General features: G+C 42.4%; 1 protein-coding gene across 1 annotated transcript in view; it reads right to left on the reverse strand.

Annotated features, from left to right (window-relative positions):
- Positions 1-11,047: 11,047 nt before the first annotated feature.
- Positions 11,048-22,541, reverse strand: part of SUSD1 (sushi domain containing 1) — a 116,403-nt gene continuing 104,909 nt past the window's right edge. The window contains exons 15-17 of the mRNA XM_060101326.1: positions 22,494-22,533; positions 14,246-14,339; positions 11,048-13,919 (exon numbers count right to left, since the gene is read on the reverse strand). Of these exons, the coding sequence (XP_059957309.1) occupies position 13,919; positions 14,246-14,339; positions 22,494-22,533 (135 nt within the window). The 3' untranslated portion in view covers positions 11,048-13,918. The remainder of the gene's footprint in view (positions 13,920-14,245; positions 14,340-22,493; positions 22,534-22,541) is intronic.

The raw sequence follows: 22,541 nt of genomic DNA on the forward strand, positions 1-22,541 counted from the left end.
CCAGCCACCAGGACAGAAATTCCCCAGAATGTATCTAATAGTGGGACAAGGTCCCTGTGGCAACACTCACCTGTGGAGGTCACTTGTGGAGTTCCACATGACTTCAATTTTGTGGAGGCTCAATACTGCTGGAATCCCCCTTTGAAGATTGCCATCGGAGCCTGAAGCACATTTTTGGGGGGTGTTCTGAGTCCATAAGTGAAATGTTTTTCAGATTGTATTCAATTTTTGGAAATAGGTAAAAGCCATTTGCCACATGTTCTAGTGTTTTTGTTTTTGTTTTTTGGCCATGCCAAGTGGCATGCGGGATCCTGACCAGAGATTGAACACATGCCCCCTGGACTGCCAGAGAAGTCCCCCCCACATGTTCTAGCTTGTAAAAGAAATGTCCATAGAGAACAGATTTGTGGTTGCCAAGGGGGAGGGAGGGTGGAGGAGGGATGGAGTGGGAAGTTGGGGTAAGCAGATGCAAAATATTTTATATATACAATGGTAAACAACTAGGTCCTACTGTATAGCACAGGGAACTATATTCAATATCCTGTGATGAACCTTAATGGAAAAGAATATTAAAAAATAATGTATAGGGCTTCCCTGATGGAGCAGTGGTTAAGAGTCCGCCTGCCAATGCAGGGGACACGGGTTCGAGCCCTGGTCCGGGAAGATCCCACATGCCGCAGAACAACTAAGCCTGTGCGCTACCACTACTGAGCCTGTGCTCTAGAGCCCGCGAGCCACAACTACTGAAGCCCGTGCACCTAGAGCCCGTGCTCCACAACAATAGAAGCCACTGCAATGAGAAGCCCGCACACCACAACGAAGACTAGCCCCCGCTCGCGGCAACTAGAGAAAGCCCCGGCGCAGCAATGGAGACCCAACACAGCCAAAAATAAATAAAATTAATTAATTTAAAAAAAAGAATGTATATGTAACTGAATCACTTTGCTGTACAGTAGAAATTAACACAACATTGCAAATCAACTATACTACAATAAAAAAATTAAAGAAATGTCCAACTGGTTCAGTTTTAATGATACATGTTTTATATGCATATATAATGTTTTCACCGTATGTAGAGAAACAGAGACAGAAAACCGTGAGGTAATAAAACTGCTTGAGGTTCTTTGGTGGCTCATAAACAAATTCTGAAGGCAATTCCCAAAGGGGATTTCTAAAGATTTTTCAAACACTAATAGCATCACTGGAATAAGTGTTTATTTAGTTTTTCAAAGTAACTACTTCGAAGAAGTATATTTAAATGAATATCTAGTATGTTTGGGGGAAAAAAGTCTCATTAGAGTCACAAATTGTGTAGCAGATGTTCTTTCTAAATGTTATTTTCAAAGGCTTAATAAGCATATCTTCCTTCCCATAAGTACCTCCCTGCATCCCTCCAGCACCCAGCCAATCCAATGCACCATCAATTCCTTCATTTTTACTTTGGTAATGTCTCTCTTACGTTGGTCCATCCCTCTCATGTGATCTTTAATGTCTCTTCTGAAATTTCCTGCCTTTGTTCATATTCTTATACCCCTCCCCACTTCCATTACTGGAATTTCCCTCCTAGTCTTCTCTGCCTGATAAAACCCTCCTAATCCTTCAAGGTCCAGCTCAAACTCCACCTGAGTAATCTTTGCTACCCCCTTCCCTCTTCTTCTTCTTTGCACCCCTTCCCTCTTGTCTTTCTGCTTGTCATTCTGCTTGTAGTGTAGAAACTCCATCACTGAAGGCATTCAGTAAAATATTTGCTGGGTGTTGTGAAACGAAGGTTGGACTGATGTCTCAATCAGAGGGGAAATTCAGGGTCAAATGAAAGCAGATGACGTCAGCTTCTTTCAGCTGGGCAAGAGTCCAGTCTGCTCACAATGAATGCTAAACTAACAGGACGGGACTAGATTTCACACTTCCAGTCTCATTTCTTTGAAAGAGTACTGGGAAGTTTCCTGGCTATACTCCAGATAGAGGACACACATAAAATCCTCCTTAGGGTTTAAGAAACACGCCTCAGACAGATATGATCCATTGGAAGCTATCAATTAGAGAAGAGTAGTATTAGGCAAGAAAAGAAAAGTGTTATCTGGGAATAGAAAGGTCGAAGACAGGCTGTGTAAGCTAGGATGGAAATCACACCTAGCCTTTGGACAGTGAACATTTTGATCAGCTGTCTGATGTCCACCTGGCTTCCTACTCCCATGTTATGTTCTTCATTTCTTGCTTCATTTTTGCTGGTGCAAGAAAAATTAAAATATAGGAGTGACTTCCAGAGAAAAATAACAGCAGAACTTGTGAATTGTCTTATCATCCTTTTCCCCTTGCAGGAGGATCTTACAGTTTTTGTTATTGATGTGTAAGACTATTATATAGTAAGCCTATTAACTCATTTTTTAAATTGATTTTAAACAGCTTTTATTCTTTTTTAAACTAATTTTTATTGGAGTATGGTTGCTTTACAATGTTGTGTTAGTTTCTACTGTACAGCAAAGTGAATCAGCTATACGTGTACATATATCCCCTCTTTGTTGGATTTCCTTCCCATTTAGGTCACCACAGAGCACTGAGTAGAATTCCCTAAGCTATACAGTAGGTTCTCATTAGTTATCTATTTTATACATAGCATCAATAGTGTATATATGTCAATCCCAATCTCCCAGTTCATCCCACCCGCCCCTTTCCCCTTAGTATTCATACATTTGTCTTCTACATCTGTGTCTCTATTTCTGCTTTGCAAATAAGATCACCTATACCATTTTCTAGATTCCACATATATGTGATAATATACGATATTTGTTTTTATCTTTCTGACTTACATCACTAAATATGACAAAATCTCTAGGCCCATCCATGTCTCTACAAATAACTCAATTTCGTTCCTTTTTATGGCTGAGGAATATTCCATTGTATATATGTACCACATCTTCTTTATCCATTCCTCTGTTGATAGACATTTATGTTGCTTTCATGTCCTGGCAATTGTTAATAGTGCTGCAGTGAATACTGGGGTGCATGTGTCTTTTTGAATTATGGTTTTCTCAGGGTATATGCCCAGTCGTGGGATTGCTGGGTCATATGGTAATTCTATTTTTAGTTTTTTAAGGAACCGCCATACTGTTCTCCATAGTGGCTGCATCAATTTACACTCCCACCAACAGTGCAAGAGGCTTCCCTTTGTTGTTATTCATATTTATTGCAAACAATGGTTCCCCAAGTGGTTAGACATTGATTCCCACACTTCCCTAATAATCAATCATTCCCCACTAATTTGAAATCGCTACCAAGCTCTATACTTAGCAGGAAGGACCACCAATAATGCACTTTGCCAAATGACAGGCTCAAAAGGTGGGCTCTAGGGTGGACCTAGAGCAATTCCAAGCCAAATGGACAGTGACATTCAGCAAACAGGTAGTTAAAAAACCAAAAAGCCTGTGGTGATTCAGCAAGCTTACTCCTGAGAATAATAATAATAAAAAAATCTACATACTTTGGTCTTAGAGTACATGGCATAAGTATTGAGTTCAGAGCATTTCCAAAACACAGTATAACTCAGGCTAACTTAAACTATGATTTCTTTCACTGGGTGTCATATCTCATCCCTGTGTGCTATGGATTTTTTTAAAGCTTTCTTTTCACTGTAAGTGTTCATTATAAATCTTATAAACACAGATTTAAATGACTCTAGTGGCCTATCACCACCCTCAGAGTGGGGTTCCTGGGGAATCTCTTCAGAATTAGATAGGAATTCACTAAGATCAGAGAATTTTGGAGCTTCTCAGTTGAAATGCCTAAAAGTTCAGCATAGCTGTGCAGCCTCTCCTTCAGGCTCAAGTCTCAGGCTCTCATTCCACTCAGAAAGCATCGGTTCAAAATAAGTTGTTTTCCCTGTTGCTCAGTTCTAACAATTTCTTTTTCTTTCAGTTTACCAGAATGGTGGTTGATGAAGCAAACAATTATGCAAAGCAGGAGTTATATAGCAAAAAAAGGTAAGTCAGTTTGGAAACTTCATCAGAGTTTCCAAAAATGCAGGCTAATACACAGCAGCAGACTAGAAGTAGTCCAAACAATTTATTCTTGGTAAACTGGTGAAGGCCCAGGAATTAAGGGCAATGACCTGGGTGACGGAGCTGACTAAAGCTGGGTAGACAATAAAGGGCCAGTTGGCAGCTCACTTGCAGGCAGAAGCTGAGGATGATGAGCTGGCCAGCCAACCTTGGAAAGCTATGAGTGCAATACAATCAATACAGACCACAGTCCCAGGTCAAGTGTAGAATAAACACAAGTATCCCTCCAATGCACATAGGCAGCCCTCCGAGACACACAGGCAACTCCCCAAGTCTGTCCGGCACTGTGTGTCCCTCCAGGAAAGCAGACAGCCTCCTGCCGTCCAGAAGTAGGTCTCTGTTTCTTCTGTCTCATCCAGTGACAAGCCTTGGTCTTTCCATGTCTGGCTCACAGTGAAACTCACGTGCCCTCCCAGCTGTATCTCCAGTGTAGCTTCCAGCTCTGTTCTAGCTCCACCCCCATCTGAGTGATCTCTTTACAGAGGTCTGCAGGGGTCTGCAGCAGCAGCCTGCATGTTGAGGGAGAGGAAGTCAGAGGAGTGGCCGCAGAGAGGAGGGGAAGTGGAGGAAAGGGGCTGACACCAGAGGTGTGTTATAGCTGGACACTGAGATGCAGTCTCACGAGGTCAGTATGGGGGCTGGTCCTTTTACCTTTGTGGAGTTCCTTCAGCCTCCATCTAATCCAGTGAGCTGTTCCAGATGCACAAACTCTGATTGATATTCAGACCAGATAGCTATGTGTTAATTTTCTACAAGAAATCCAGTAAAAATGCTCATGAATGCTGATCACAGGCAGTCAAGTCAGACTCAGCTGTTTTGTGCCCTTGGCAGCAAGCTGCAGACAGGCTGGAGTCTTTGAGTCTGGCAGCCCTGTGCACCATCTCCCTTACAGGGCCACATGCAGTATGGACATTTATACTCTCTGACCAGGACCAAGACACTGTCTTCATTGTTCAGTGCAAGAGATGCACTGCCCATCTGCTGCCCCTTCCTAGGTCTTGTGATAACAATTCCCCTTTCCTGGGCCCTGCCCCTCTTTGGCCAGAAAGCAGCATGGTGGAGAGCCTCATGGTTGTCCCTGACCATCCCAGCACAGCAAAGCATCAGCGTCTGCATCATCTGGTGTTCATCTCTGTGAGATCTCAATTCACAGTGATCATCCCAAGACCACCCGAGTTCCCTCTGGTTCTTGGAGCTGAGCCCTCTTTCAGGTTCTAAGGGTCACTCTTCACTGGAAGGTAGATTATCCTGGGTGGGCCTGACTTAGTCATATGAAAGCCCTTTAAAAGAGGAACTGGGCCCTCCCTGTATTCAGAGATTGTCCTTGCTGACTTGATGAATTGGGCCGTCTGTGTAGGAAGCCCATCTGGCAAACAACTACAAATGGCCCTCTAGGAGCTATGACTGGCATCTAGGACCTGAGGACAGCTTCCAGCTGACAGCCAGCAAAAAGTTGGGACCTTCAGCCATACGACCACAAGGAAATGGATTCTGCCAACAATATGAATAAGCATGGAAAGGGAATCTTCCCCAGTCGAGCTTCTTGAGGAAGATGCAACCTAACCAACACCTTCCTTGCAGACTTGTGATACCCTGAGCAGAGAAACCAACTAAACCAAACCTGGATTCCTGACCCATAAAAACTGGAGGATAATGAATGTGTACTAGTTTAAGCCATTACGTTTGTGGTAAGTTGTTACACAGCAATAAAAAAATAAAAAAGCATATATAGCCTTTGCTATAATTCTCTCTCAAATATTTCATCTACTAGTTTCTAGTTGTCCCCCAAAATCACATTACCAAAGATTCACAAAAAATTTTTAAGAAATCTGAATCAGCACTGTGAAACAAGGAAGAATGCATTCAACATTCGAAACTTTGGGAAATTTTCAGAAGTTTTTCAAAAATATGAAGTTTAAGTTAACAGCTGGCAACAGAATTTTTTAAGGATGAAACTATTTTTGTTTAAAAAATTACTTTGGTAAATTACTTTGGTTAAAAAAAAGAAAGACATAGATGAGTTGTTCTGCATTTCAGGAATTTAGGGGATTTGATAAAGAATGAAGACAGGAAGGGATGGGAAAGGAAGGAAACTTCGAAGAACAAAGATAACTAACATCCACTTTTAATTATTTGCGTATCTAAAATATAATACTCTCGTGTTATAGGCAGAAAAACGGCCACCAAAATGTCCACGTATTAATCCCAGAGCCTGTGGATAAGTTATCTTCCATGGTAAAAGGAACTTTGTATATGTGATTAAGTTAAGGATCTTGAGATGGGAGATTATCCTGGATTATCCAGGGATGCCCACTGTAATCTCCTATAAATGAAGTGGGGGCAGGGGTGGACAGGAGTCAGAGTCAGAGAGAGATTCAAAGATGGCACACTGTTGGCTTTGAAGATGGAGGAAAGGCCACAGTCAAGGAATATAGGCAGCCCCTAAAAGCTAGAAATGGCAAACAAATGCATTCTCCCTCGAGCTTCCAGAAGGAACACAGCTCAGCCAACACTTTGACTTTAGCCCAGTGAGACTCACGGCAGACTTCCAACTTCCAGAACTGTAAAATAATAAATTTGTGTGGTTGAAAGCTACCAAGTGTGTGGCAATTTGTTACAGCATCAGTAGGAAACTAATACACTGTCCATTCACGTTATCTAAATGCCCCAAGTCCTTAGTGAAACTTTGGATGGAAATCATGAAAAGGAGCTGAGTTCCACAGGTGAGTCGATGCAGGAGGGAACAGGGACCCCACATAGGAGGATGAGATGATCCATCAGCAAAATTAATTCATAGGAAGCAGAAAGTAGGCCCTAGAGTTGATCATGGGAATATAACACATCCACCTTTAACCCCTCATGGAATTTTCAGAAATCTTAAAAGACAGCACTGGATGCCCCACCAATTTTATGATGGAAAATTAAACAAAACTTATCCAAATCTAAGTGTCTTGGGTTTAGAAGGAAACTAAGCAGTACCCATCATATTTTTATTTGACACATATGTAATAGGATATTAAATGGAACACTTTCTTATGAAATTTTGTTTTTATGTTTTTGAATAGTAATATACTTACATGTTTAAAAACAAAACAGGGCTTCCCTGGTGGCGCAGTGGTTGAGAGTCCGCCTGCCGATGCGGGGGACACGGGTTCGTGCCCCGGTCCGGGAGGATCCCACATGCCGTGGAGCGGCTGGGCCCGTGAGCCATGGCCTCTGAGCGGGCGCGTCCGGAGCCTGTGCTCCGCAGCGGGAGAGGCCACAACAGTGAGAGGCCCGCATACCACAAAAAAAAAAAAAAAATAAGATAAACACTTAAAAGACTCACTCTCACCCTGTCCACCTCCACCCCATTCTTTCTTGCTCCATTTGTAACCATTTACATCAACTCATTGCTATCATTCCTGTGTTTCTTTATGTAAAATTGAATAAATATTCTCATTCCCTCTCTTTCTTACATAAAAGATAGCATATGATATACACTATTCTCCATCTTGTTTTCCTCATTAAAACAATACAGCTTAAAGATCTCCCCATATCAATGCATAGAGTCCTTCCTCATTCCTTTTTTACAACTCAGGGTATTCCATTGTGTACATAGAAGTATCATAGTTCATGTAACTAATTTCCTCCTGAGAGGCATTTGGGTGGTTTCTAAGCTTTTGTTATCATAATCCACGTCATAATGAATAACCCTGTTCATGTGTCATTTGGAACATGTGCAGGTGAATCCATAGGATAGGTCCCAGAGGTGGGATTGCTGGGTTAAAGACAAAGGCAATGTAAATATTGCCAGATTTCCTTCCATAAAGGTTGTACCATTCTGTACTCTCACTAACAATGTTTGAGTTCCTACTTCTCCACAGCCTCAAAAGAGAGTGTGTTGTTGAATCTCTGGCTTTCTCATTGACGGGTGAGAAATGAAACCTCACTAACTTGCACTTTTCTTAAAAGTAAGGTTGAGCATCTTTTCTTACATTTGGGAGCCATTTGCATTTCTTTTTCTGTGAACTGTATTTTCCTATCATTTTGCCTCAAATTGGACGCTTTTTGTTTCAACCAACGTTCCAAAAAATTGAAAATAATAGGTTGCAAACACTCCCATATTCTAAAATAAGGATTTCTAAATGGTCTTGTGATCCTTAGCCCAATACCCAGGCTATAAAGGGGTTTAAAATTGAAAAGGCCAAAAGAAAGTAGTTCTTTAGGGAAAGCTGTTGGCATTCTCTGCATTTTCTATCCCCCACCATAACGGTAGGAGGTAAGGGGACCTTCCTCAGTGCAAGTCAGGAAAGAGGAGCTTCAAGGGGACCTCCACTCAGAGACTTTGTGTCTCCTAAAACTTAAGAGGACACAGAGGCCTGGTACCTGACTCCAAGGATAAGAAACCCAGGGGTCAGGGCTTCCATGGTGGCGCAGTGGTTGAGAGTCCGCCTGCCGATGCAGGGGACACGGGTTCGTGCCCCGATCCCGGAGGATCCCACGTGCCGCGGAGCGGCTGGGCCCGCGAGCCATGGCCGCGGAGCCTGTGTGTCCGGAGCCTGTGCTCCGCAACGGGAGAGGCCACAGCAGTGAGAGGCCCGCGTACAGCAAAAAAAAAAAAAAAAAAGAAACCCAGGGGTCAAGAAGCTGAGGCTGTCAGGCCAGCATCAGGACAAAAAAGTGGGAACCACATTGGAATGTAGTAGAAGCTACACTTCCACTGATGGAGGCCAAAGGGTCTAATGGGTAAGAAAACTAAAGTCTGTGGCTGGAGTGATCTGTGATGGTGGGGCAATCCCTCATTTGGCATGGCAAGGGTCTGTGAGTTTCCATGAGTCAAGTAGATACCCAGGAAAGTAACTGAGTTGGAGGAGCCATCTTGATGTGACTTTTCCCAAAAAAAGGCAGATTGCCAGGGCAATAGAACTCTAACAATGCCAGCAGTAAGAGGCTGTGGGATGCACTTTCAGGGGCAGGATCAGAGGTAGTGACATAAGGGTTCAGGATAACAAGATGTAAAATATCTAGACACACACAACCAAAAATAAGTATGAATAACCTTGTAAGTTGAAAATTAGAACACGCTACACAGGAACACACACAACATTAAATGGAGACACATATTATGTTCTGGGATAAGAACACTCTTTATTTAATACATTCCCAAGAAAAATATGAAGATTTTGGGGGGAACTTGACCAAATAATTCTTTAGTTTACATATAATAAATATGTATACATGAATAAATATATAATAAAACCTGAGAATACTCTGAGAATTAACAGAAAAAGGGTGGTAACTTACTTTTAGTTGGTACTAAAAAAAAAAACCTATTTTAAACTTATAGCAGGTGGTATTGGCACAGAAATAAATCAGCAGAACAAAAGAGAAAGTTCAGAAATAGACTCTAGTATATGATTCAGTATACGAGTCAAATCACGAGGGGAAAAAAATAACAGTCAAGGAATATTCATAGAACAACTGGCTAAACCATTTAGCAAGAACAAAAAAAGACCCCTCCAGACCTCACTCCTTATACTAAAATGTTTCAGATGGATTAAAGATTTAAATGGTTTTTTTAACTGCTGAATTATAGTTATTACCTTGAGATTGGAAGGTCCTTCTAAGCATGGTACCAAAGGCAAAATACATAAGGAAAAAGACTGATATATTTGACTACACAAATTTAAAGTTTTTGTGTGGCAATGCATGACACAAACAGGTCAAAAGGGAAATAATAAAGTAGAAAATTTGTTTACAACACGTGTGACAGCTAAAAGTGAAAATTACTATAATACAAAGAACTTTTTCAAATCAATATAAGACAAGCCAACTACTGAGAAAAAAGGCACATCACCACAACAGAATTACAAATGACCAATCAACATGCAAATTAGTCAGAGAAATGCAAACAAAACATTGAAAGGTCATTTTTCACCTACCAGATTAATCAAGATTAAGAATATCAACGATGCCCAGGTATGTTGAGGCTTCCTGCTGGTGAGAGCATAAATTGGTATAAACTTTCTGAGATTCCTCTGACAATATGTAGTAAATCTACAATGTATATAGTTTTCATTCCAACAACTTCAAGTCTAGGAATTTAGCGTAAGTGATAACTGCATACAATTACACAGACATATATAAGAATAGTAAACATCTGGAAATACTCTAAATGCACAATACTCAACAGAGTATTTGTTAAATAAATTATGGTACCAACTTTTAATGCCATCATGATTGACATGAAAAATGTGTCCAATGCATGTTACAAACCACATGCCTAGTTTGACCCCATTTTGGTAACCTTGAGTTATGCCAAAAAAGTATGGATATGGACACACACACATGTCACCAGAATGACTCATTCATTCTCTCTCTTTCTGAAACAATGGACGTACACTTTTTTAAATTGATTTGCCTCACTGCATCACCTGCCCACAAATGGACACAGAAAAATCCACACGCACTTTCCTCTCAAAATCAGGCACTTGAGTTTAACCAACGACGGCTGTGGGAGGCAAATGGTCCTTAAAACACCATTTGATTGACATCTACTACCCACTGGTTTTCTCTCTGATGAAGGGAATGGAAAAATTAAAGGGTTAGGAAATTGGAATATGAGATTAGCAAAAAAAGGGAGCCTTGAGAATTCTTTTTTACCTCCTTTAAAATCAATTTAAATACTAACTTTATTCCAATCCACTATGGAATTTCAAGGTAATGACTTTTGCTCTGGTCTTAATCTTAAGGGCCCAGCTGCAATTTTAGGTCTGGGGTCATGGATAGGCTATTACCTATTTTCCCTAGTTAACCTTCATCTATTTTGGTTGCTTGTGGTCCTTCTAGAAGTGATGGGGAAAGGTATATCACAGTGAAAAGATAAGTATAAAAAGACACAGGTGCTATAATAGTAAAAGCAATGCGTGTATATATATATACAATATATATATATATATATATATATATATATATATATATATAGTATATATATATATTGTATATATATATACACAGTTCAGAAATATAAAGGCCTAACTCTCCCAGGAACCCAAATGTCCTGTCAAGTCCCAGGAATGAGAACTGGACTTGCAGGCAGAATATCTGGCTCCACAATTGAAGTTACTTCTCTGTCTGAACCCATCTCTCCACTCTAAAATGGGAAAATGATAACTCCTAACCTTCCCACCACACAGAACTGCTGTGAGGATGGAATGAAAGAACATATATAAACAAAAGCTATGGTGGAGATAAAAACTATGGGCACCAAAATAAAAAAATAAAAAATTCAGCCAGGGAACAATCTGCTCCATATCTGGGCAACCCTCCATTTTGATTCCTAGTCTAGAAGGGAGCTCAAGACTGGATCTTGGCACTCGCCTCTACACACTGTCCCCAAGACAGTTAATAAGGAAAAGATCTTTCTTCCATCACTATCTGAGGATCTAGCTTTATTTAGTGGCACTCATAACCCAACTCTGAATGCTACCTGATCAGTCCGTCAACAGAAGGACCCTGCATGCTTCTAGAAAGACCCACTCTTGGTCTTCTGAGATGCTCTCTCCGCCTTAACCAGGAATCCACTTGGGAAGAAAAGGGACGGTATTGTGGTTAAGCTACCAGGCGAATTCAGAGAACTTAAGGCTGCCTTCATGTGCATGAGAAAATGATCAGAAAAGAACTGCAGGAAAATGGCACATCCTTCTTGCAAATGCTCAGCACCTACTTCTGTTAAGTATTAACACTGAGCAACTCTGTGCTATCGTTTGGAACATTTAGAGGAAGGGACAAAATCTATGGTTTTGTTATTTCAGTATTCTTTCATGAACTGCTTTTACATTTCTGCACTGTACCCAGAAGTACATTTTACTTCATATTTAGTCAGTTTTCTTAACGAGAAACTTTTCACACCAAGCAAATAGGACTTCTTCTTTTCAATGACAATTATGCTAAGTTCCCATGTGGACATATGTAGCTTCTTTGGCAGTTAATTCTAGAACTTGAAATTAGGGGGACTACAGAAACATATGATATTTACAGAACTGGTAAAAAATAATAATAAGGGGGAGAAACTCAGATTCTCTCTTTGGTTAGAGGAGGCTTGGAGGAAAATCCTTACTCATCAGAGACCCTATCTAATACTAACCAAATAATTTGTAAAGATTCCAAATTTAATTCAAGAGCTGTGAAAACTGTATGAGTTTGAATTGTTGCACATAAAAATTAAAAGTCGGAAGCTATTTGTATTAGTCTATTGAGAGTTCTACTCTACAGTTCACCTGAATGAGAGCAGGAAGTGTTCTACACGTTGATCCTAAGTTGTAGTCTGAGACGACACCTCAGAGGACAAAGGACAATTATTCCTAATACTGCCCAGTACTGGCTGGGGCCAGGGCTGACAGCTGGCCTTGAAAACTCAAGCATCAGGGTATCACTTCCCTCTCTCTGACTCTTCCCAGTTGAGAGGATATGCTTTGGGTCAGATCCCCCTGGGGGAGCAGCTTCATAGAGAGTTGCCACCTGTTCCTATCATTGCTCATGTCTCCTCATCTGCCTACAAGCCCAGGCTGCTCAGATGTGTCCCTCACCGGTGCCCAGTGACCCGGTGGAGAACACACCAGCCCACCATGTGGGAAAGACTGTCCCTTTTCCTCAACACTGTGGTGTTGCCCAATTCTAGGACCACGTTCATATATGCTGCACCCCGAGTTGGGCAATATCACTGCCCCCCCCCATGCTTTCTATTCTCTAGGCCTGGAGAGGGAGGGAGAAGGCAGAGGAGGACACCACCATCACTTAGAGAAGCCACAAGCCTCCGTCCTTCTTCTCCCTTCGTTCCTTGCTGAGCCTTGGAGTTACACTGTTGGTTAGGGAGGAAAGTTCAAGAACACTGATTCGGGCTTTAAAAGTCAAATCGAATCCACTCCATCTGTAAATTCAGCATATTGACAGTAGGTCTGGGAAATGGTTCATGATAAAGTAACACTCATAGTTACTGATGTTGTAGATAAAAGGGATGATCGTGTCACCGGCGTTGTTCCCCTCCCCTGTAAACACAGGACTCTGGCCGTGGGCTTCATAGTGTTGCAACCCATTGTTACCACACCACCCCCAAGTCTAAAAGGAGGCACAGAGCATTTTTAGGAAATGTTCCGTGGAAAAAAAAATTTGCCAAGACTGTTCTACACATTCATGTGGAAGAGAACTGTCTAACTTAACAGAATATTTTTACTGGAATGAAGACTTATGGCTTTTGAATACATATAAGACAAAAGGAACTGTATCAAAGCAACACTGCCTAACAGATATTGCAGGGAACTTACTGGGGTGGCCAGGCTAGCATACTTTCTAATTAGTGTGTCAACCAATTGTCGGAAAGGGCTTCTAAAGTGTTTACCGTATTTGCCTATGTCAATGATCTCTAGCCTTTGCAATGACCTCCTTCATAAAGTCAAATTCTAGCCCACACTTAAGTCTATCTCATTACTTATTGTAAAAGAATGGATTCTGAATTAATGACAGAGATGCTATAAAGGAAGAGGCAGACAGTCTCTTGCATTCAGTGCCTAGAGGAGCTGACTCTCAGGCATCACTCAGAGGAGAACACAGGCCAGTCCATGTGACCTGTAGCCTGTGGTCAATATTACATTGTACATCAAGGTTCTCAAGTTCAGAGACACAGAACTGGTCGTGTAGCAGGGAAGACATCAACGATTCCCGAGTGTCCTCCTTTTGGGGGATTCCAAAGAGATAGTCACTGTCTTGAATCCAGGAATGGGATTGCAGGCCCACACACACACAGGGCCTTTGTGCAGACACCTGAGAAGCTGTCATAACATCTGCCCCAGCAGCAGTGCATTGTCTTCACGCAGCATTGGCAATCTAGACATGGTGGAGGAAAAGAGAGTTCACTGACACTTAGGTTTTCCTGCGGTGCACCCCCGTGTGTGCACGGGAAGCGGTACAGGAGATGAGCCACCACTCTGTGAGTGTTCAGGGCGCCATCACTGACCCTGCTCTCTTCCTGGGACTGGAGGGCATGCCCCTCCCTCCTGAGGTGCAGAGTTACCCATGCCTTTCACCTGCTGAGCCTGGGACAACCTCCCGCACTCCCCCTCTGACCCTCCTCAATCCCAGCTGTTCTCTCTGACTCCAGCCCCACCCTCCCTCCATTCCACTCATTCCTCAAAAATGACAGTCGCACATACCACACTGCTGAGAAGGAGAGGAATGCGAGGACAATCACAACAGCCAGGGAGCCTAGCCCAACGCCTACCATCTGCTGCAGCGTGAGCGATGAATCTGCGGGACAAAACCACACGCTGAACCCACAGAGCACGGAATCACGGCCCTCCCTGGAGGTGCACATCCACCTGTCCTCGCTCTGTTTTAACCAGAGGTTGGCCCCATTTAACAAACCATCCCAAGAATGCCCAGAGTTCCTCTGTGCCCCCTCAGTTGGCCCTGAGAACAGGGCATCAGGAAAAACCGTTCTACGACATTTTTGAAAAGGAAGCGTAAAACCGGGCCACATTCAAGTTACAAGGGATAAAAGCTGATTTGTTGGGCACACACATACAGCATCCTGTGTTGTGTGTGTTGGTCCTCTCTCAAGTCAATTACACTTGATCGATTTTTACCGGCAGTTTTCCTTTGCGTCGAGGAAGATGTCATTCTGATGTCATTTGGACTTTTGCTCCAAAAATGATAGCTCCAGTGATCAAATATAGCAAACAGGGACTTCCCTGGTGCTCCAGTGGTAAAGAATCTGCCACTGGGGGACGCGGGTTTGATCCCTGGTCGGGGAACTAAGATCCCACATGCTGCTGGGCAACTAAGTCCGCAAGCCACAACTATTAAGGTTGCTCGCCTCCACTAGAGCCTGCATGCCTCAAACTACAGAGCCCATGCGCTCTGGAGCCTGCGCGCCACACCTAGAGAAGAGAAAACCCGCTGCCACAAATAGAGAGAAGCCCGAGCACCACAATAAAGAGCCCGCATGCCACGACAAAAGATCCCTCGCGCCTCAACAAAGATCCCACGTGCTGCAACTAAGACCCGATGCAGCCAAAAATAATAATAATAATAAAAATATTAATAAAATAAATAAATCTTTAAAAGAAAAACAAACATAGCAAACAAATCCTCTCTGTTGGGTAGAGTCATCTGTCATTTCCCCTACAGGAAGAAAAGTAGTACCTCCCTGCTCTGTTCAGCAGGTTGCCGTGAAGATAAAATAAGAAAATTGATGTAAAAGCTCTTTGAAAGACATTCGTATGTTCTATTCAGAGGTGTATCGCATGTCAACTCCAGGGAGATCCCTGGCTGTTAACTGAAAAACACGCACATTTGAGTTGTACATTTGGGCCAAGTGACTAAGTCAGGGCATCATGTTCTAAACTAAAGATCTCATTTTAACTTGCAAACACTTACTTAGCACTTACTATGTGCCAGACACTGTTCTAAAACCTCTCCTAACCACCCACTGGGTACCATAATAATGGCACCAGGTATTATTACACTGGGTACTATTATTATTCCCACTTTATAGATGATGAATCCAGACATGGAGTGGTTAAGAAACTTGCCCAAGGTCACCCAGCTAGTAAATGACAGAGCCAGGATTCAAACCCAAGCTGCCTGGCTCCAGGGTCTTTGCTTTTGACCACAGCACCATGCTTTCCCAGTGCAGATCTGAATCCAGCTCTTTCTGCAGCAGAGTGGGTCATGTTCTCCCTCAGAAGTCAGGGGTGCTGGCCCAGATCTTTCCTCCACAGGCTGATGATTATGGGGCCTCGGGCTGTGGTTGCTCAAATTCCTCTTTGGAAGAACAAAAATCTGTACAATGGTGCCACCAGACATTAAGAAGATCTTGGGGGGCTGACTTTGCATGTATAGAATTAAAAATAAAAATACCACCAAGTCATGGAATAAGTTTAAGGGAGTGCAATCAATTCCAAATTTTTCCAGATGATTTGTTGCAGTTGTCATTGTTGGAATATCAAATTACAGTCATTCCTCGGTATCCATGTGGGATTGGTTCTAGGGCCCCCCTTGGATACCAAAATCCTCAGATGCTTGAGTCCCTGGTATAAAATGGTGTAGTATTTGCTTATAACCTACTGTATACTTTAAATCATCTCTAGATTATTTATAATACCTAAAACAACATAAATGCCATGTATATAGCTGTAAATACAACATATTCAATAAATCCTAGGTAAAGAGTTGCCAGTGTGCAGCAAATTCAAATTTTGCCTTTTGGAACTTTTTGGAATTATTTTTTCTGAATATTTTCAATCCATGATTGGTTGAATCCATGAATGTGGAACCCGAAGATATGGAGGGCCAACTATATTTCATTTGTCTGTACCCTCCTTTTACCAATGCACCAGGCATATGCTTAGTGCTCCCCCTGGGTAATCCAACACTGCCATTGAAGAGCTGAAAACAGCAAAAGCAAACATCTGTTACCGTAAGGGGAGAGGGGCTTAAGAGGAAAAATAGCCCCTGGACTTGAGACCCTCAAAATATAGATGACTTATTTCCCTGGCAGTGAATGTAGCACATTTGAGAACAGTTCAAGCTGCTTAACTTTTTCATCATCAATTCTGTGCTGTCTAATACAGTAGCTGCTAGCCACAAGGTGGCTATCTAAATCTAAATTAATTTAAATTAAATTAGATTTAAAATTCAGTTTCTCAGTCATACTATTTTAAGTGCATATTTCAAGTGCCCAGTAGCCACAAGTGGTGAGTGGCTACCATACTGGACAACACAGCGTTAAAATCTTTCCATCACTGCAGAGACTTCTACTGGTCGGCACTACGCAGATCTCTACAACTAGGTTGAGAGCAGTTTGAGTCTACTGGAGACTCTACAGGAGAGCTGGCACCAGCAAAAGCAGCCATGGAACATATCTCTTGCTAAAGAGCCTGGCAAATCATTACCTCAGAAAATGTTGTCAAGAGACTTTCTAGAGGGACTTCCCTGGTGGCTCAGTTGTTAAGAATCCACCTGCCAATGCAAGGGACACGGGTTCGATCCCTGGTCCGGGAAGATCCCACATGCCGCAGAGCGGCTAGGCCCGTGAGCCATGGCAGCTGAGCCTGCGCGTCCAGAGCCTGTGCTCCGCAATGGGAGAGGCCACAACAGTGAGAGGCCTGCATACTGCAAAAAAAAAAAAAAAAAAAAATCTACAAACAATAAATGCTGGAGGGGGTGTGGAGAAAAGGGAACCCTCTTGGACTGTTGGTGGGAATGTAAATTGATACACTATGGAGCCACTATGGAGAACAGTATGGAGGTTCCTTAAAAAACTAAAAATAGAACTACCATATGACTCGGCAATCCCACTACTGGGCATATACTCTGAGAAAACCATAATTCAAAAAGAGTCATGTACCACAATGTTCATTGCAGATCTGTTTACAATAGCGAGGACATGGAAGCAACCTAAGTGTCCATCGACCGATGAATGGATAAAGAAGATGTGGCACATATATACAATGGAATATTACTCAGCCATAAAAAGAAACGAAACTGAGTTATTTGTAGTGAGGTGGATGGATCTAGAGTCTGTCATACAGAGTGAAGTCAGTCAGAAAGAGAAAAACAAATACCGTATGCTAACACATATATATGGAATCTAAAAAAAAAAAGGTTCTGAAGAACCTAGGTGCAGGACATGAATAAAGACGCAGACGTAGAGAATGGACTTGAGGACACGGGGAGTGGGAAGGGTAAGCTGGGATGAAGTGAGAGAGTAGCACTGACATATATACACTACCAAATGTAAAACAGATAGCTAGTGGGAAGCAGCCGCATAGCACAGGGAGATCAGCTCAGTGCTTTGTGACCACCTAGAGGGGTGGGATAAGGAGGTAGGAGGGAGACACAAGACAGAGGGGATATGGGGATATATGCTCACATATAGCTGATTCACTTTGTTATACAGCAGAAACTAACACAACATTGTAAAGCAATTATACTCCAATAAAGATGTTCAAAAAATAAAATAAAATGAGTGTGAGTGTATATGTGTATACATGCATGCACATAGTATATTCATAGATAATGTACACACTAGGCTTATACCTTGATATTAATCTTCTCTGGCTTATTTGATAAGTATTGCACCCACTATGCTTCTTTTCTCACCAGACTGTACTGTTGGTTCCCCAGTAATCATTCAACTCAATTCAATAAATTCTGACTGAGCACCTACTGTGTGCCAGGCACTGCTCCAGCCCTTCAAATGCTCTCTCTCAAGCGTATGAAATCTAGTAAGAAAAAACAAGTATACCAGTGACTCGAAAGTATGGCAGAATGGCTAAAGAGAGGGAGGGAGATCCTGCCCTGTTGAGGAAATTTTAAAAAGTGTCAAGGAGGAGATGGCATTTGATTTTAATCTTGAAGAACAGGAGGGGTTGTAATAAACAGAAATTACAGGAAGGTTATAGGGCAATCCAGGTGGAGGTAAGTACATAATCGTATGAGCAAGACATTAAGGAGAGAAAGAAAGGGCCATATCCAGAGAAGAGCTGACACATCGGTTTGAATGGAGAAGAATGAGAGATGCAATCAGAAGGGTACATTGGTGTCCAACTGAGGCCTTGGAAACCAGAAAAAGAAATACTGGAGAACTGTGGAGGGAACATGTCAGGTGGTAGTGTAGGCTTGAGTGAAGAGGGAAACCCGAAAACTGTGATGGGAGATGAGAAAGAGGCTTGGCCAGTCATCCAAAGGCCTCTGCTCAGGGAGTAAACACAGAAATGACAGTCAGAGAGGTCTGCCCAAGTGCAAAATGTGGGCTAAATGAGAAAGAGGAGTAGTCACTAATGACTCAGAGCTTTCATGCCTATGACTAAAGGATGTTCCCTGATTACAGTTTATCATCATCTCACATATATCAAATGACCTTGCTCTGTGACTCAAGAAAGCACAGAATCATAGTACTTTGTGGCTGGAAGGGATCGCAGAGATCTTGGAGGAAGGCGACAGTGAACCAGCCAAGTTACATATAATTTCCAAGACACTCAGCTGATTAGTAGCAGGACTCGGGCAAAGAAGCCCAGGCCTCTGCACTTCCCATCAAACCGACTGCTGGCTCCCTGATAGTCATCACAAAGCTCTTTTAGGGGCAACGTGCAAAAGGTAAATAGCATAATTCATCAGAGGGCAAGGGCAAGAATGGGGCTGTTGCTTGGCATGAGTGAACTGAAACAAATTGAGGACTTATTTGGATCCTAGTTCTCTCCAAATTACTTTCTGAAATGGCAGGCTGCAAAATTTTTGCAAAAGGAGACTGCCAGGTGAGCGCACAACCCATTCCATATGTAGATGTATATCTGCTAGAGCTGCCTTCAAAATTTCAACATAACTGGGTTTTCTATTATCTCAGCTCTTTCCAGTAGCTTGAATTCAAAGGTTCAGATTCTCTTTCAACATGAGGGGAAAAAAGCATTGCCAAAAGCCACTTAGATATTTCCAAAGCAAAATCCTTCCTGTTAACTTAATCACAGTAGAATGACTGTAGCCAGCTCTTTGGCCATTTCTTCTACCCAGTTTGAGTTTGTTAATCACACTGAACAGCTGCTGAAAGCAGCGGATTCTGGAAGCTATTGTATCTGTGCCTGTCCATGATGCTTGCACATCTCCATTCTTCTGGTAAAAGCACCTCTTTTCCTGTAGGAACTCCACCCCACCCTTAAATCTCCAGGGAATGGATTGGCAGAAAAATTTCCAAATGTTGGAATGCATGATTGTTTCTCGTGGCCATCATTCAATTCTAAGAAAGGGGCTTAGTCTATCTGCACGCAGAAATGTAAGAGCGCACATCTTTGTTAAGAGAGGCCCTCACTCATGGACATATATACACTACCAAATGTAAAATAGATACCTAGTGGGAAGCAGCCGCATAGCACAGGGAGATCAGCTCGGTGCTTTGTGACCATCTGGAGGAGTGGGATAGGGAGGGTGGGAGGGAGACGCAAGAGGGAGGGGATATGGGGATATATGTATATGTATAGCTGATTCACTTTGTTATACCGCAGAAACTAACACACCATTGTAAAGCAATTATACTCCAATAAAGATATTAAAAATATACAGAGAGAAAATGCAAAAAAAATAAAAAACAAAAAAAGAGGCCCTCACTTATGATGCTAAGTGAAATAAGTCAGACAGAGAAAGACAAATATGGAATGATCTCACTTATACATGGAATCTAAAAAAGCTGAATTCGTAGACATAGAGAATAGAAAGGTGGTTGCCAGGGGCTAGGGGGTAGGGGAAACGGGAAGATGATGGTCAAAGGGTACAAACTTCCAGTTGTAAGATAATTAAGTTCTGGGACATATTCTAATGTACAGCATGTTGACTGTAGTTAACAGTACTGTATTGCACATTTGAAAGATATTAGGAGAGTAGTTCTTAAATATTCAATACATATACACAAATTATATACATAAATATATACGTATACCTATATACATAAATTACATATATATACGGTGATTATGTGAGGTAATGGAGGTAGTAACTAACCTTACTGCGGTAATCATTTTGCAATAAGTAAGTGAATCAAATCATCACATTGTACACCTTAAACTCAGACAACGTTATATGTAAATTATTTTCTCAAGAAAATTGAAAAAAGAGAGAGAGGCCCTGGCTGCCTGGCAATGTACAATCCAAGATGGCTGACAGTCAGGTAATGTGCCTTGCCCAGGTGAAAATCCGTGTACCCTGCCCTTGCTGAAGAGATAAATACATGGGAAATGAGGTTAGGGGATAAGCAGAAAATGAAGGAAGCTTATTTCTCCAGGTTCCTCCCAAACATTTCCTGCTAGGTACCCTCTACAGACAGGGTAACAAACCCCCCAATTGTAAGGCACCATCCACTGGAACCCTCCTGGAAGCACCCCAGCCTATTGTTTTATGATGCTCTTAGGTGAGGGACAGGATGTAAGGAGTTAAACCGATACTCTGGGCTAAAAGCAGAATTCCTCAGGCTGTTGCTAGGATTCATGAACCACAAGGAAAAGTTCCAGACTCAAAAGGTCATAAACTTGACAAGATTTCTGGTATTAGCTACAAACTAATGGAATTTTTATGAATCAAATCCAGTGGCTGGCTGCCTGCTGGTTTAAAGAAATGTACTGCCAGGGAAATCCCAGCCTGGCAAACAAGGACCTGTGATTGCTCAATCCCTAAGGCAACTCCGCCACCCAGATAACTGCCCCCATGAAGCAGAAGGTTTAAGTTGTAGGCACTCAGTGGGGCTCCTTCTCTCTGCATCTCTTAGGGAAGGCTCTGGAGGAAAGGGACAAGGCTGCTCTCCCATCAGGCAGAGCCCGAGGCAGCCAAAACTAACTGACCAAGCGACCCATTCTGCTGCCAGGGCAGGAGATGCTTGCTTTTCCTGTCCAGCAGGATGTGGTCCGTTATCGGCCCCCTGGCCACTGCACGGTTCTTTATCTTTTCTTCCTTTCTAAATGAACGTACTTATTGTGATTATCCACCCTTCCCTTTCATATTATATACTGTGGTTTGAGAATGATTAAGTTTGCCATTTAATCATAGATTGCTAACAGATCATGAGAAGCACATCTAGATTAATTAGATCAAGAGGGACGGATCATCCCCAGGAACCCTGGTCTTGGAGTTGGATTCAGTAAGAGACCCACCTTTGAGCTGTCTTCTACTTGGGTTCCATTTTTGGTTGTATGGAGGATCATTTCACTTTCTTAATGGAGGGTGTTTTTCTAAATAGTGTATGTGTATGTGTGTGCACATGCTAAGTAGCCAAATGGTTGAAAGTAGTGGACTGCTTGTGGCTCTTTGTTTTGGTCTGCCAACATGGTTTTCTGTGCTTCTTCCTGATGGGGATCATGTCCCCCTCTCAATGCAACCCTGGTGAGGTTGCTGATCACATTGATCTGCCCCCAAGCAGCCATACCAGTAAGCCCCAAACCCAAGGTAGGCTAATCACACTACCCTATCTTCTCTTAATAGTGATTCATCCAATGGATAGTCACTTAGCTAGAAGAGACTCCCTGAATTGAAAAACTGTCTGTTCCCACTGAAGTGGCTAAGCTGGGGCAGCTGGTTCCACCGCCCCGCCCCCCGCCAACACCACATAGCTTATAGTAGAAGAAAATGAGGCCAACTCACACTTAGAGAGGAGATAGAGACAGATAGAAAGGGACAGTCCTACTTATGGTATTGAGTCCCAAGTCCCAGTTTCTGGAGGCCTGGTGATGCCACTCTGGTTCTAATTCCATAAGTTCCCACCCCTCATCCTTTTCAGCTATGGTTTTTTGTAGGCTAGTCTGAGATGCGTTTTTGTCACCTGTGACAATTTAAAAAGAAATCTCATTAACACATACTTGATGCTGCAGAGTGGACAGAGGAGAAATAAGGAGAACAGTCTTAGGCAGAAAATGGTTTTACCTTTTACCTGAGCCCAAACTGCACAGGAGCTTCTTCTCACCTATAAAG

Source organism: Mesoplodon densirostris, chromosome 6 (genome assembly GCF_025265405.1).
Source record: "Mesoplodon densirostris isolate mMesDen1 chromosome 6, mMesDen1 primary haplotype, whole genome shotgun sequence".
Classification (NCBI taxonomy): domain Eukaryota; kingdom Metazoa; phylum Chordata; class Mammalia; order Artiodactyla; family Ziphiidae; genus Mesoplodon; species Mesoplodon densirostris.